This window comes from Elephantulus edwardii, unplaced genomic scaffold (genome assembly GCF_000299155.1).
Source record: "Elephantulus edwardii isolate Elephantulus edwardi_28Jun2011 unplaced genomic scaffold, EleEdw1.0 scaffold00021, whole genome shotgun sequence".
NCBI classification, from domain to species: domain Eukaryota; kingdom Metazoa; phylum Chordata; class Mammalia; order Macroscelidea; family Macroscelididae; genus Elephantulus; species Elephantulus edwardii.
The window spans coordinates 2,321,148-2,334,216 of NW_006399771.1; the positions used below are offsets into that span (position 1 = coordinate 2,321,148).

The following is a 13,069-nucleotide window of genomic DNA, read 5'->3' on the forward strand; positions in this document are numbered from 1 at the left end:
TGTTGCAACCTAGAAGGCACAAATTTGACTAACAAGTTATAAGTACATGATTCCAAAAATTATGGAAAAGTAAAAGAAAAGAGTCTTTCATTGTTTTACAAACCCTCCCCCAGGTCCCCTCCACCATGTAGCCCTCGCTCTAGTCTCCTGTGAGCCACTGTTAGAGTTTTTAAAAAAAAAAAAAAATATCATTCCTGAGAGATTCTATGCCTTCAAAAAGAACCATGCTCTTGGGGTTTCAGACTTAACAATATTTTGAAGTTACCGTTTCATTCAGGTAGAAAAATCTGAATTTTTTTTATCAGAAACCTCTGTGAAGAGAAAGAATTAGCTAGTACTTCCTGAGCTTTTAACAAGCAAATTGCCCTGTTTATTTCCCAAGGAACCCTGATGACATTGTGTGGAACCTGTTAGGCTGTTATCAGAAAGGTCAGAAGTTCAGATCCACCAATTGCTTTGTAGGAGAAAGATAAGCCAATCTCCTCCCATAAAGTTTTACAGCCTTGGAGACCAGGTGGAGGGTGACTGTCAGTCAGCATCTCCTTGATGACAGGCATTTTTTGTTTGTGGTTCATTTCATGTTTTGGTTGATTTTCCTGAAGCTTGAATTCTGAGAACTTAACTGGGAGAAGGAGGCAATTAAAATCTGAACACCTCAGTTCTCTGAAAAACAAAAACAAAGCAGTTGACACCAGAACATTTAGTCTTCATTGGACAGTGTGAGGGACACATTTTTTTTTAATGTTTTACTATGATTTGAGTGAGTCTTTAAAGTTTGAATTGGCTTTCCGTTCGACAGTTGATGCACATTATGTTTCGTGACATTAATTACAATCCTCACATTGTAACTGCAGTTTTTGTTTCCATTCATCCTATCGTTTTCTTCCCTCTAAACTTACCCCACCTTGATCTTGTACAGTTCATTGCTCTAAGGAGTATGTTCTTGCATTTTATTGGTCATCTCATAGGCTTGATGTTGCCTGGAAATTGAGTCAAAAGAATGATTTAAGTTTCAGGCTTGACGGGTAACCAAGGGTCATGAGAATCCTCATGAGAATTCCCCAGGCTCAGTTGGACCATTGATACGGGTCTTCTTTTTTTCTTTTTTTTTTCTCCCCACAAATAATAATTTTTATTTGTCATTATTAAAAGTTTTAATTTTAAGCAGATTCTTGAACTGGTAGCTCGTAGCCATCAGCTCGTTCAACTTTAGCACCTGTCTCATCTCCAGTAGCTTGTCCAGAGCTCCCACCTTCACCATGAAGCTCCAAGAGTTTATCCAATTCAAACTCAAGCTTCTTCAGCATTTTTACTTTTCTAACAAATGCATCACGGAGAGGATAAGTAGACTGGCAAGCCTTTTCTTTGTGTCTTTCCCAATGCTCTCTGGAATCAACTTACTGACCACCTCTTTCAAGTCATTTGTCTGCACCTCTCGGGTCATGATTTCCATCATTTACTTCCGGATTTGGCAGACCTATTGGTGCTGAGCATAAGATATCTTCCGATCTGATTGTTGCATTTTTTTTTCTTGTAAAACCAGCACAAAACAGATGAAGCAAATAACCATTAACATGAGCTTCAATCATGGTCTGCAATTTTTTGACCATGGGGCACGTTTTGTCCCGGGTAAGATCCACGCCATGGAAGTTGAGGAGGCAGTTTGTGCCTTGAACATCCTCGGTAATTAGCTTGAGTTTTCTAAATGCAACTTCATCATTTTGCAAATCAACTAGGCTCACATCAAGAACACGACCCTTGAGTCCATCAGATGCCGTTTTGGCTCCTTGAGTCCTTGTGACTAGTGTCTTCCCAATATTTCTTATATTGAAATAGCTGGCGCCTTTACATCATACCAGTCTGTCTTAGAAAATGGGTCCACCACTTTCTTCTTGGCTCCTTTTTGCCACCTTTTGTAGGGCGCTTGTTGTTGCCTCCCGCAGTGGTGGTGCCCAGAGAGCGAAAAGGCGATATACAGGTCTTAATTCAAACCAATTTGAAGTCCACAGCGTGACTATAAACTAAAACAAGTATTTACTTTAAAAAAAAAAAACTTTGGTGTCTTCTGTTTTCAGTGACATTGATCTTGTGGTATTTGGAAAATGGGAGAATCTTCCTCTCTGGACCTTGGAAGAAGCTCTTCGGAAACATAAAGTTGCAGATGAGGATTCTGTGAAAGTTCTAGACAAAGCAACTGTAAGTTAAAATCTGCTTACCTATGAAACTTAGCAAATCAAAATCTGATTTTGTAAGGACAGCTGGATTATGAGTGACTAATCCTTTTGTCTTTGTTGATGTCACATAAAAAAGGTTTTGTGCAACAGGTTAACTTATTCTCCTTATACTTTGTTAATTTTTTTTAGTTACACAATATTTATGCAGAGATTTTTTAAAAATATGAAACACTGTAAATTAAAAATAATATATTTATTGTAAACAGTTCATAGTGACACAAGATATCATTACTCTATGGGCTTTATATTTGTGAAACATATGTAAAGAGATTTTTGGAAACAAAATCAGATTTTAAATTTATCTGTAACCATTATGGGAAGCTTGTTATAGAAAGAATTAAATGGGTTTTAGAAATTTGAGGGGCTTGGGTTTTGGTTTTTTTTTTTTTAATTTTTGCATATTATAATTTCTTTTAGCAAAAGAAAACATGGGATTATGTTGTGTTTTGGGTTTGGTTTTTTAAAAACCCAACACTAAATTTGGAGACCTAGTTCTTAGCCCAGATTTTGGTGGCCTGTGTTTTCTGATGCAAATAGAGCATTACAGAAATGTCTTAGTGTCTCAGAGAAATCATGTCATCATTTTTGAGGGTCATGTTTATACTTTGTCTTCCTTAGCCACTTTATTCTTTAAGCTATTGCAGAACTGAGCAGTAGCACAGATGAGTTAAGAGGTTATGTCATTTATCAGAGGTTTGATGATGTAACATAGTTTGTGAAATAGTTAAGTATTTATCTGGTGTTTGTAGTTCTTGATCTTTTACTAAGTTTGAAACTTTCCCAAAACATATAAAATTGAGAAAGGTTTGGTTGGTTTTTTGGGGTGGTTTTTTTGGGGGTTTTTTGAGAGAGGTTTTGTGAGTAGATTTCTAAGTCTACAGAGACTAGAAAATAAAGGATATAGTTTTTGAAGTTAAATGCTCTTGCCGAGTGTGTGTAGAAGACCAGGGTAAGTGGAGTTGGTAGTATTCAGAGTATTCCCAAGGATTTTTGAGGTGGTCCAGACCTCTTTTTCATTTACAGTGTTTTAATTTCATCTTCTTTTTCTAGGTACCTATTATTAAATTAACAGATTCTTTTACTGAAGTGAAAGTTGATATCAGCTTTAATGTACAAAATGGTGTGAGAGCAGCAGACCTCATCAAAGATTTTACCAAGGTCAGAGAATTTGAAGTGTTTGTATGATGAAATTAACTAGAAATGTAAATTTGCTCTGAGATTCTGTTGTGCTGGTATTTGGGTATTATTTGCTAACTTAGTTTTATTTGCATGTTACTGACAGGTATTTCTTACTTTTCCATGCAGTAGTTTTCTTTACTTGAATCTGCGTTTAATAACCAGTAACTAAATTAGAATATAATCTCAAGTGAAATGGAAGGGGTGAGAAAGCTTTTGAAAATGACCTCAGTGGCAAGCTCTGGTGGCCTAGTGGCAAGAAGCAGCACTGCAATCCCAGAGATGCATGGTTGAAATCCACCAGATGCTCTGCTGAAGAAGGAGGAACAATCTCCTCCTGTACCAGTTAGATCTGACAGTATACACACAAAATAATACTTTTTTAAAAAAAAAGAAAATTACCTCAGTGGTTTTACTGTTTTGGGGTTTTTTTTTATGTTTGTGTGAAATTTTACAAATCATATTGGTTGTCACTTAATTATTCATACACATTTTGTTTTATAACATTAATTATTAGTTATCATTTATCTGGAGACTAAGGTGCGTCTGATACAGGCCATGGTCTTTGCTTTCACTTGTTATGCATCAGAGAGTTGGACAATGACCAAGGGTGATAGAAGGAGAATTGATGCCTTTGAGCTGTGGTGCTGGAGAAGAGTATTGAGAATACCATCGACTACTAGGAAAACAAACAGATTTGTCCTGGAAAGGGTTAAACCGGGTGGCTCCTTGGAGGCAAGGATTCTGAGGCTCCGTCTAACATACTTTGGACATGTTGTAAGGAGGGACTGGTCCCTGGAAAAGGACATCGTGCTTGGTAGGGTGGAGGGACAGCACAGGAGGGGAAGGCCCTCTATGAGGTGGATTAATTCAGTGACTGGGGTAATCGGGATGAGTGTGTCAGAGGCAGTGCAATTGTCACAGGACAGAACAGAGTTTAGGGTTGTTGTACATAGGGTCACTATGAGTCGCAAATGACTCAACGGCACATAACAACATAACAATATAATTGCTTACATTGTCGTGCCACATCCTTATTATATGTTACCTTTCCCTTCACCTAGTTTATCTATTTATTAATTTTTATTCCACTTTCCTTCCCTTCTCATCCCTCTTAACTCTCCAGAGTGCTTCTGTGTGTAGATCTTTCCCTTAGCTTTTTATATAAATGATCTGAGACTGTACTTGTCCTTTTGTGATTAACTTATGCTACTAAGCATCATTTGTTCTGGATTCATCTATGTTGTGCAGTATTTACAAATCTGTAGTTTGTTTGGTTTTTTTTAATGTATAATGTGCCATCGAGTCTTGTTGGTTTTTGTTTTTGTTTTTGTTTTTTTTAATTGGCATATCCTGTGAATGTACCAGGTTTCTTTAGCCATTCTTGGATACTTGGAATGTTTACAGTATTCTTTGCTATTTAAATAGTGTGCCAGTAAACATGAATGTGAGGATGTCAGTTTGTGTTACAGCTCTTAATTTCTTTGGGAATATATACCTAGCAGAGGCATTGCTGGAGCAAATGGAGTTTCCCTTTGCAACTTTCTAAGGAAATGACAGACTGCTTTTCCAGAATGGTTGCACCATTTCCATACCCACCAGCAGTACATGAGGGTTCCAGTTTCCATATCCTAGCAAGCATTTTTGTTGGTTTGATTTATTGAATGTTGCTATTTTTCCTGTGGTGAGATGGTATCTTCATACCGTTTTGATTTACATCTTTCTAATAACATTTTTTCATGTATTTATTGGCCATCTGAGTGACTTCCTTTGATGAATTGTCCTTGTCCTCTGTTCATTTTGTAATGGAGCTTATCTTTTTCCTGTTGACGTGTTGGGATTTTTTTATAATTTTGAAAGATGAGTCCCTTGTCAGATGTTATTGTTGCTAAATAATTTTTTCCGAGTCTGTAGGTTTTCTTTTTATCTCTTTTGGAGAACTCTTTAGATATACATAAGGATTTCATTTTTAGGAATTTCTAAGCATTTAGTGGATACTCTGTTGATTAATCCCTCAGTTCTTTTTTGATGGTCTGGTTATGCCATAGGAAAGTATTCTATATGTTTATGAGGCCTACATGGTTGACTTATTCTTTAGTTCTTAGCCATCTTTGTTGAATTTTTTTCTAATCATTCTGACTTTTATAGAAAGTGATATATTGGTATCTCCTACTATTATTGTAATCTCCTACTATTATTGTAAGGGAGTCTGATGGACTAGGGATAAGGTGTTGCGCTGCAAACCCAAAGGCTCTTGGTTCAAATCCACCAGCTGGTCTTTAGAAGGAGGATGGGCAATCTCTTCTGTCTTCTCCTTATGCTGTTTACTGCCTCTGAAAACTTACTGGAGGTTCAGCTATGAGTCAGCTCCTAGTACATGGTGCAGAAGAACAATTATTATGGAATTGCCTAGTTCTCTTTTCATATCTGTTACAGTTTGATATGTGTATCTTGCAGTTCTGTCATTGGGTGTGTAGAAAATCATTTTGGTTTTATTGTCTTGTTCAGTTGACCCTTTAATCATTGTCTAGTACCCTTCCTTGTCTCATACTGTTTTTTTTCTTCATACCTATATATCAAAAATCAAGATTGCCACTCCTGGTTTTTTGATTATTACTTATTTCATATATTTTCCCCCTATCCATTGACATTTAGTCTAGCTTTGTGCTGTATCTAATGTGTGTCTGTTGTAGACAGCATATTTTTGGGTCTTATTTTCTTATCCATTCTGCAGGGTTTGTTTGTTTTCTTGACTGTTTAGTGCATTCACATTTGTAATTTTCATAGGTATGGTTTGAAGAGATGTGGTTCGAATGCACCAGATACTCCAAGGGAGAAAGATGGGCACTTTCTTCCTGTGAAATTTGCAACCTCTGAAAACCCACCACAAGCTATGAGTTAGCTTCAACTTGATGGCACATAACAGCAACAGTCAGCTCTTTACTGTTTATATCCTTTCCTTTTACTCAAGTGTTTATAGCATGGATTGAGGTTCCTAAATTTTACCAGTTTTTTTTCTTTCTTTATAGTTTTAGCTTTTATGCCTGGATCCTTGATCCATTTAAAGTTAGGGTTTTTTTATATATGATGTGAGATAAAGATCTTGTTTCAGTTTCTTCAGATAAATAGTAACCCAGTTCTGCCAGCACCAACTCCATCTAATGAATTTCATCTGTTTTTAAAGATGAGCTGTCCATGTTGTTGTTAGGTTCCATTGACTCAAGTATGACTGAGATTGACTCTTTGAACAGCAGATCTGAACCATGTCCTAGTCTGTGCCATCCTTACTGTCTCTGACATACTTGAGCCCATTGCCACAGTCACAGTGTCAGTTTATCCTGTCGAAGGTCTTCCTCTCTTTCACTGGCCCTCTGCCTTTCCACGTATGTCTCTTTCCAGGGAATAGCCCTTCCTAATAATATGTCCCTAGTATGTGAGACGAAGCTTTACCATTCTTGCCTCTAAAGAGCTTTCTTGTTGTACTTTCTCTGTGACATATCTGTTTGTTCTTTTGACGGCCCTGAGGATATTCAGGACTGTCCTCCATCACCACAACTCAAAGGCATTCGTTCATCTGTCATCTTTACTCGTTGTCCAGCTCACAGGTGCATAGCAGGTGATAGAAAAGATCGCGGCTTGAATCAAGTGCACCTTGGTCTTTAAACTGGTATCGCTCTTCAGGACTTTAAATAGGTCCCCGACAGTGGACTTTCCCAATGCAACATGTCTCCTGATCTCCTGGCTTCTGGTACCAAAGGCTTCTGCAGTAAGCTCTGGATCCAAGTAAGATAAAATCATGGATGGATTTATATCCAAGTTCTCAGTCCTGTTCCATTGTACACTTCCATGACTGTGGTTTTGAGATTGGGAAGATTAAGGCCCCCTATTTTGTTTTTCTGTTTCAGTAGTTGTTGTATTTTATCCATGGTCTCTTTAGTTTCTCCATATTGGATATAGTGGACAGATTCATGAATTTTCCTTCTGAGACTATGGGATTTTGCTGTATCTAGGATTATATCATCTGCAAACAGATAGTTTTACATCTTCTTTGCCAGTTTGGATGCCTTTTATTTCTTACTTTGGACTTACTGGCTAAAACTCCATTTCATTATTGGCAACTACCAATTTTTCTCAGAGTATAATTCGTACATTACCTGCTTAGATTATCGTTAAGCATGTTTTTTTTCTCATTTTATTTCATGGTCTATCAGTATGTGAATGTCCTTCATTTACTGAAAGCATTCATCCTTCACATCATTAAGGAAGCAGCTCTTATGTAAATGGATTCTGAATGTCTTTCAGTCTGAAATGTGTGTAATCTTGCTGGTATTTGAGACACTGATAGCATAGCTTTCAGCATTACAGCGAGGTACAAGCCTCCACCACATGACAAAACTGGCAGATGTGGTGGCCAGAAAACATGAGTAAGGGTAAAAAAGTAAATAGAAATCACTAGTCATTTCACCTCCCCAGATAATGGCTGACAGGCTTCTTTAGAGAACCCTTGCATCTGCTTTGCTTCCCTTCATGTTCTTAACTAGCTTGGGGTCTAGTTTGTAGTAAAAGCTTAAAGCTTGAGCAAAAGATGTGACCATATCTGCTAGCTGTGCCGTTCTCATGAATATCACTATCTGGTTCTTTAAAAAATACGCAAGGTCAGTCTGTATGTGGTCATCAACCCAGGTATTGGACAGTAAGCAGGATTGCTTCTGTTCATGGGTGAAGTAGAATGAACACCCTGTGAAGGTAGGATTCATTGTCCTTGTGATGTTTACTGCTCTCTTTTTACAGGTGAGTATCACATGCTAATGTTGATAAATATATGTTAGCAAATACCTAGTGTTTTGATCTTGTACTGAGTGCTAGGCAGTGCTGTTGGTGTAGTCCATACAGGGTTGCTCTGTTAACTCAAAGGCCACACTCTCTGACAAGTGTAATCTGTCACTGACCCCTCTCATGTGACATTCAGCCTCAGAAAATCAGTGGAGGATTAGCTATGAATCAGTTCTAACTCCGCAGCAGTGAGAGAGAGAGTGTGAATGAGTGCTTAAGTGTAATTATTAAGAAAATTATTGAAAAATATTTTTTTTTATTTCTTTTTCAGAAATACCCTGTGTTACCATACCTGGTTTTAGTATTGAAACAGTTCTTACTACAGAGGGACCTTAATGAAGTATTTACAGGTGGAATTGGTTCTTATAGTCTCTTCTTAATGGCTGTCAGTTTCCTTCAGGTAAGCCTTAAAGTTCAATTCAAGCTTTAATTGGAATACATTTCTTGATTATTTATAGCTTCTTTGCTTTAAATAGGTAATTTTAATTTTTAATAATTTATTAAATAAATGTCATTATTTTTAAGAAAAATACTTTTGGTTTTGATCTTCTAAGTTCTGATATTTTTGAAAATTTTCAAAACTGCAAATTTTAGCATAGAGGTCTGGCTTGCTTCCTAGAAGTGTAAATAGTAGTATAAATGCCAAGCAAGTTTTCTAAGCCACTAACCTAGTAAGTTTAACTAGAATTAAGACTCACTCTTTGTGCTCAAAGTCTTAGATTCATAAGCGAATATGTTTATGTGGTGTAGAGTTGGCAACAGCTTGATTCTGTATATGAATCTGACTGCTGCCCTGATGAATCGGGCCAGCACCTACATCAGCACCCTGGGACAGGTGTAACGTTCATCCTTAGTACAGTCTCCCGAGCTCTCATCCCCATCACGCTCCAGTATTTTCTGGGATAGCTGCATACTGCCTGCTGTCACCCTGTCCCTTTTGGCTGCTTAGGACCTGCTGTTCTGCCTTTATTTCTCAGCTGCTGTGCTAAACTAAATAATATCACTCGTGTGTTAAGGTGTCAGTTTTATCCCCTCCCATTTTGGTAATACAGAAAAATTCAATATGATTTCTTCTTTCCCCCTCCCTCCTGTTTTTAGTTACATCCTAGGGAAGATGCTTGCATCCCCAATACAAACTATGGTGTTCTCTTAATAGAATTTTTTGAATTATATGGACGACACTTCAATTATTTAAAGACTGGCATCCGGATAAAAGATGGGGGTTCATATGTGGCCAAAGATGAAGTACAGAAAAATATGCTAGATGGCTACAGGCCATCAATGCTTTATATTGAAGATCCTTTACAACCAGGTATGGAAATTAAGTAAATTAAGAGGCAAGTTAGAGAAGAGGGTGGTATGGTCATCTAAGTGGGCCATGAGTGGTAGTTGAAATGGATTATGAAGGAATTACTTTAAATTGTAGCCATTTTTTTCTCCGCCAAAATGGATAAACAAACATACCAAAATAAACACACATGTTTCCCAATGGAAATGGAAGCCATTTGACTCTTAGAAGCAAAGATAATAGCAAAACGCAACATAAGAGACAAGGAAGGGCATTTTATAAAGACTTGTTAGCTCTCTTGTGGCTAGGCATTTTGTTGCCAATACAAAGGTAGGTAGTTTGAATCCACCAGCTATTCCATGAGAGAGAGATGAGCACTCTATTTCCCCAGGCTGTTTACTGCCTCTAAAAATCCACGGAAGGGCCAGCCATGGTTCGGTTCCGACTCACAACACCACCTAATGATAGAGCTTCCCAATATATAAATTAAATATTAACACATTTTAATAGGGGAAATGGACAGCTTCACAATAATAGTAGGAAACTTTGGTACATTACTTTTTTTCTTTTTTTTTTTTTTTTTTACTTTTTTTCATTATGCAGATTTCACACACACACTTTCCTTCATTGACATTATGTTTCATACAGTTATTCCCATACATTGTGTTTCATAAAATTCATCACTGTTGAACTATGTCCACCATTACCCCATCTTTTCAGGTCTCCACCAATCTTTCCCATTTCCTTTACCCTCTCCCTCCACCCATTAAATTGTGTAACCCTATGATTTTCCCTCTTGCCCATTCTCACCCCTCTACTCTTACCCTTTCCCCCTTTGGGTCCCCATACATATTTTACTAGTTATCCTTCTATTTTTACAGTAGTCTTATGCAGTATTTGTCCTTATGAGACTGAGTGAGTTCACTCAGCATAATGTTCTTCAGTCTCTCCCAAGTTATGTAGTATTTTACTAAGTCATTACACCTGAATGCTGCATAGTATTCCGTTGTGTGAAGGTACCACAATTTCTTTCTTTTTTTTTTTTTCACTGCAAAGGGAAATTTTATTTTACAAATTGTTATTATTAAATGCTACAGAGTGTCATCACCTGAAAATGGACCATTGTATGCCTACAATTCACATCTGTAATCATAAATGAGTTTTCATGATTTATGTAAATCCGTGAGATTTAATGAGAAACAAACAGCCATAATAACTGATGTTTCAGATTGCAATGATGATGTTTTTAATCATCTTTCATAAGCAATCTTATGTAAGTAATAAATCAATCAAAAGTTCCAAGTCTCCAAAGGTGTTTTTAAATATACATAAACACATGGTTACAGATAGGGAAAATTTAAGAAGCATCTTCCATATCCACATCCTCTTGCAATTTCTGGTACCACAATTTCTTAATCCGTTCATTTGTGGTTGGACATTTGAATAATGCTCCTGGGAACATTGGTGTACAAATCTCGATTTGTGTCTCAGTTCTAATATCCTTGGGGTATATTCCTAGGAGTAGAAAACTGGGGTTATACAGAGTTTCTATATTCACTTTTGATAAAGAACAGAGTAGAAAGAAACTCAACAAAGACACCAAAGAATTAAATAATAAAATTGACCAACTTGATCTCATAGACGTGTATAGAACACTCCACCCATCAAGAACACAGTATGAATTCTTCTCCAGTGAACAGCAAACATTCTCCAAAACAGATCATATGTTAGATTACAAAGTAGGGTTTATTTAGTAAGTTGAAAAATACTAGAGAGTATCTTCTCAGATATCTATACTATAGGATTGGAAATCAGCAATAGGAAGTAAAAAAAGATCTCAAATATATAGAAACTAAATAACACCCTTTTCCTGTGTACCAGCAATATGCCTCTTCGCTATTATCTGAGGTGACATCCGCCGGTGCGCAGCTTCCAGGCTTCCCCTCTGCCCAGGGGCGCACCCTCCGTGTCCCCCCAGCACCTCCTCCCGATGGCACTTGCTGCGAAGGGTCAAGGACTGCAGCCTTCAGTATGTACTGAGGCTCAGTGTCAAGAAGACAAAGATTCTCACCACTGGACCAGTTGGCAGCGTCAGGATAGATGGCGAAGAGATTGAGAGTATTCACAGCTTCAGTTTGCTTGGCTCCACAGTCAACACTCTTGGCACCAGCAGTCAGGAAATCAAAAAGCGTATCGCGATGGGAAAGTCTGCTGTTAGGGACCTCTCTAAAGTACTCAGGAGCAACGGTGTCTCTCTGGAGACTAAGGTGCGCCTGATACAGGCCATGGTCTTTGCAATCACTTGTTATGCATCAGAGAGTTGGACAATGACTAGGGAGGACAGAAGGAGAGTTGATGCCTTTGAGCTGTGGTGCTGGAGAAGAGTACTGAATGTACCATGGACTGCCAGGAAAACAAACAGATTCATCTTGGAGAGGATTAAACCAAGCTACTCCTTGGAGGCAAGGATTCTGGGGATTTGTCTGACATACTTTGGACATGTTGCCAGGAGGGACGGGTCCTTGGAGAGGGACATCATGCTTGAGAGGGTGGAGGGACGGCGCAGGAGGGGAAGACCCTCTATGAGATGGATTGATTTGGTGGCTGGGGTAATCGGGGTGGGTGTGTCAGAGGCAGTGCGGTTGGCGCAGGATAGAGCAGGGTTTAGGGCTGTTGTGCATAGGGTCGCTATGAGTCGCAAACGACTCGACGGCACATAACAACAACAACAAATAACACCCTACTTTAATGCTACCTGGTAATAGATGCAATAAGAAATGGCTTGAAACAAATAACAAAAACACAACATAGCAAATCTCTGGAACACAGCAAGAGCACTGCTCAGTTTTAGTTAAGAACAATAAATGTACACATCAAAAAGGGAAGAAGAACCCAAATCAACAAACACCTTAACATCTCTTAACAATTAGAAAAAAGAACAGCAAGCAAAACCAACTGTCTCCAGAAGAAAGAATAAATATTAGAGCAAAAATAAATGAAACAGAAAAACAATAGAAAGAATGAGTAAGACTAAAGTTGGTTCTCTGAGAGGATTAATAAAATCAACAAAGCCACTGGCAAATATCAAGAATGGAAAAGGAGGAGAGATGAAAATAACATGGATAAGAAATCAAATGGGTAAAGTCAGAGCAAAACCAACTGAAATACAAAGAACATAGAAGAAAAAGTTCTCAGTACAATTCCAAGGATTAGCATCCAACATCATATAAAAAAAAAATCATTCATCATGATCAAATGAGATTCATTCCAGGTGTGCAAGCATGGTTCAGCATTGCATGAAAAGCATTTCAATTTATCCCCTGCATTATTCAGACAGGAAAATAATGACATGATCAAGTCATTTGTTGCAGAAAGACATTTGATATAGTTCACACTCTTTCCTTATAAAAATGCTCAAAAGAGGAACAGAGGGAAATTACTCAATATAATTAGAAGCATATCTACAAAACCAACAGCAAACATGACTTTTTTTAAAAAAACTTTTTTTTTTAAGTTTTATTATATTATTTTTATGTGT

General features: G+C 37.6%; 1 protein-coding gene across 2 annotated transcripts in view; it reads left to right on the forward strand.

The window, feature by feature from the left end:
* The window catches only part of PAPD5 (PAP associated domain containing 5), a 71,209-nt gene that overhangs the window by 50,973 nt on the left and 7,167 nt on the right, over positions 1-13,069 (forward strand). For both annotated transcript variants that reach the window (XM_006882510.1, XM_006882511.1), the window contains exons 4-7: positions 2,076-2,196; positions 3,285-3,392; positions 8,515-8,643; positions 9,342-9,555. In XM_006882510.1, coding sequence (XP_006882572.1) covers positions 2,076-2,196; positions 3,285-3,392; positions 8,515-8,643; positions 9,342-9,555 — 572 coding nt within the window. The remainder of the gene's footprint in view (positions 1-2,075; positions 2,197-3,284; positions 3,393-8,514; positions 8,644-9,341; positions 9,556-13,069) is intronic.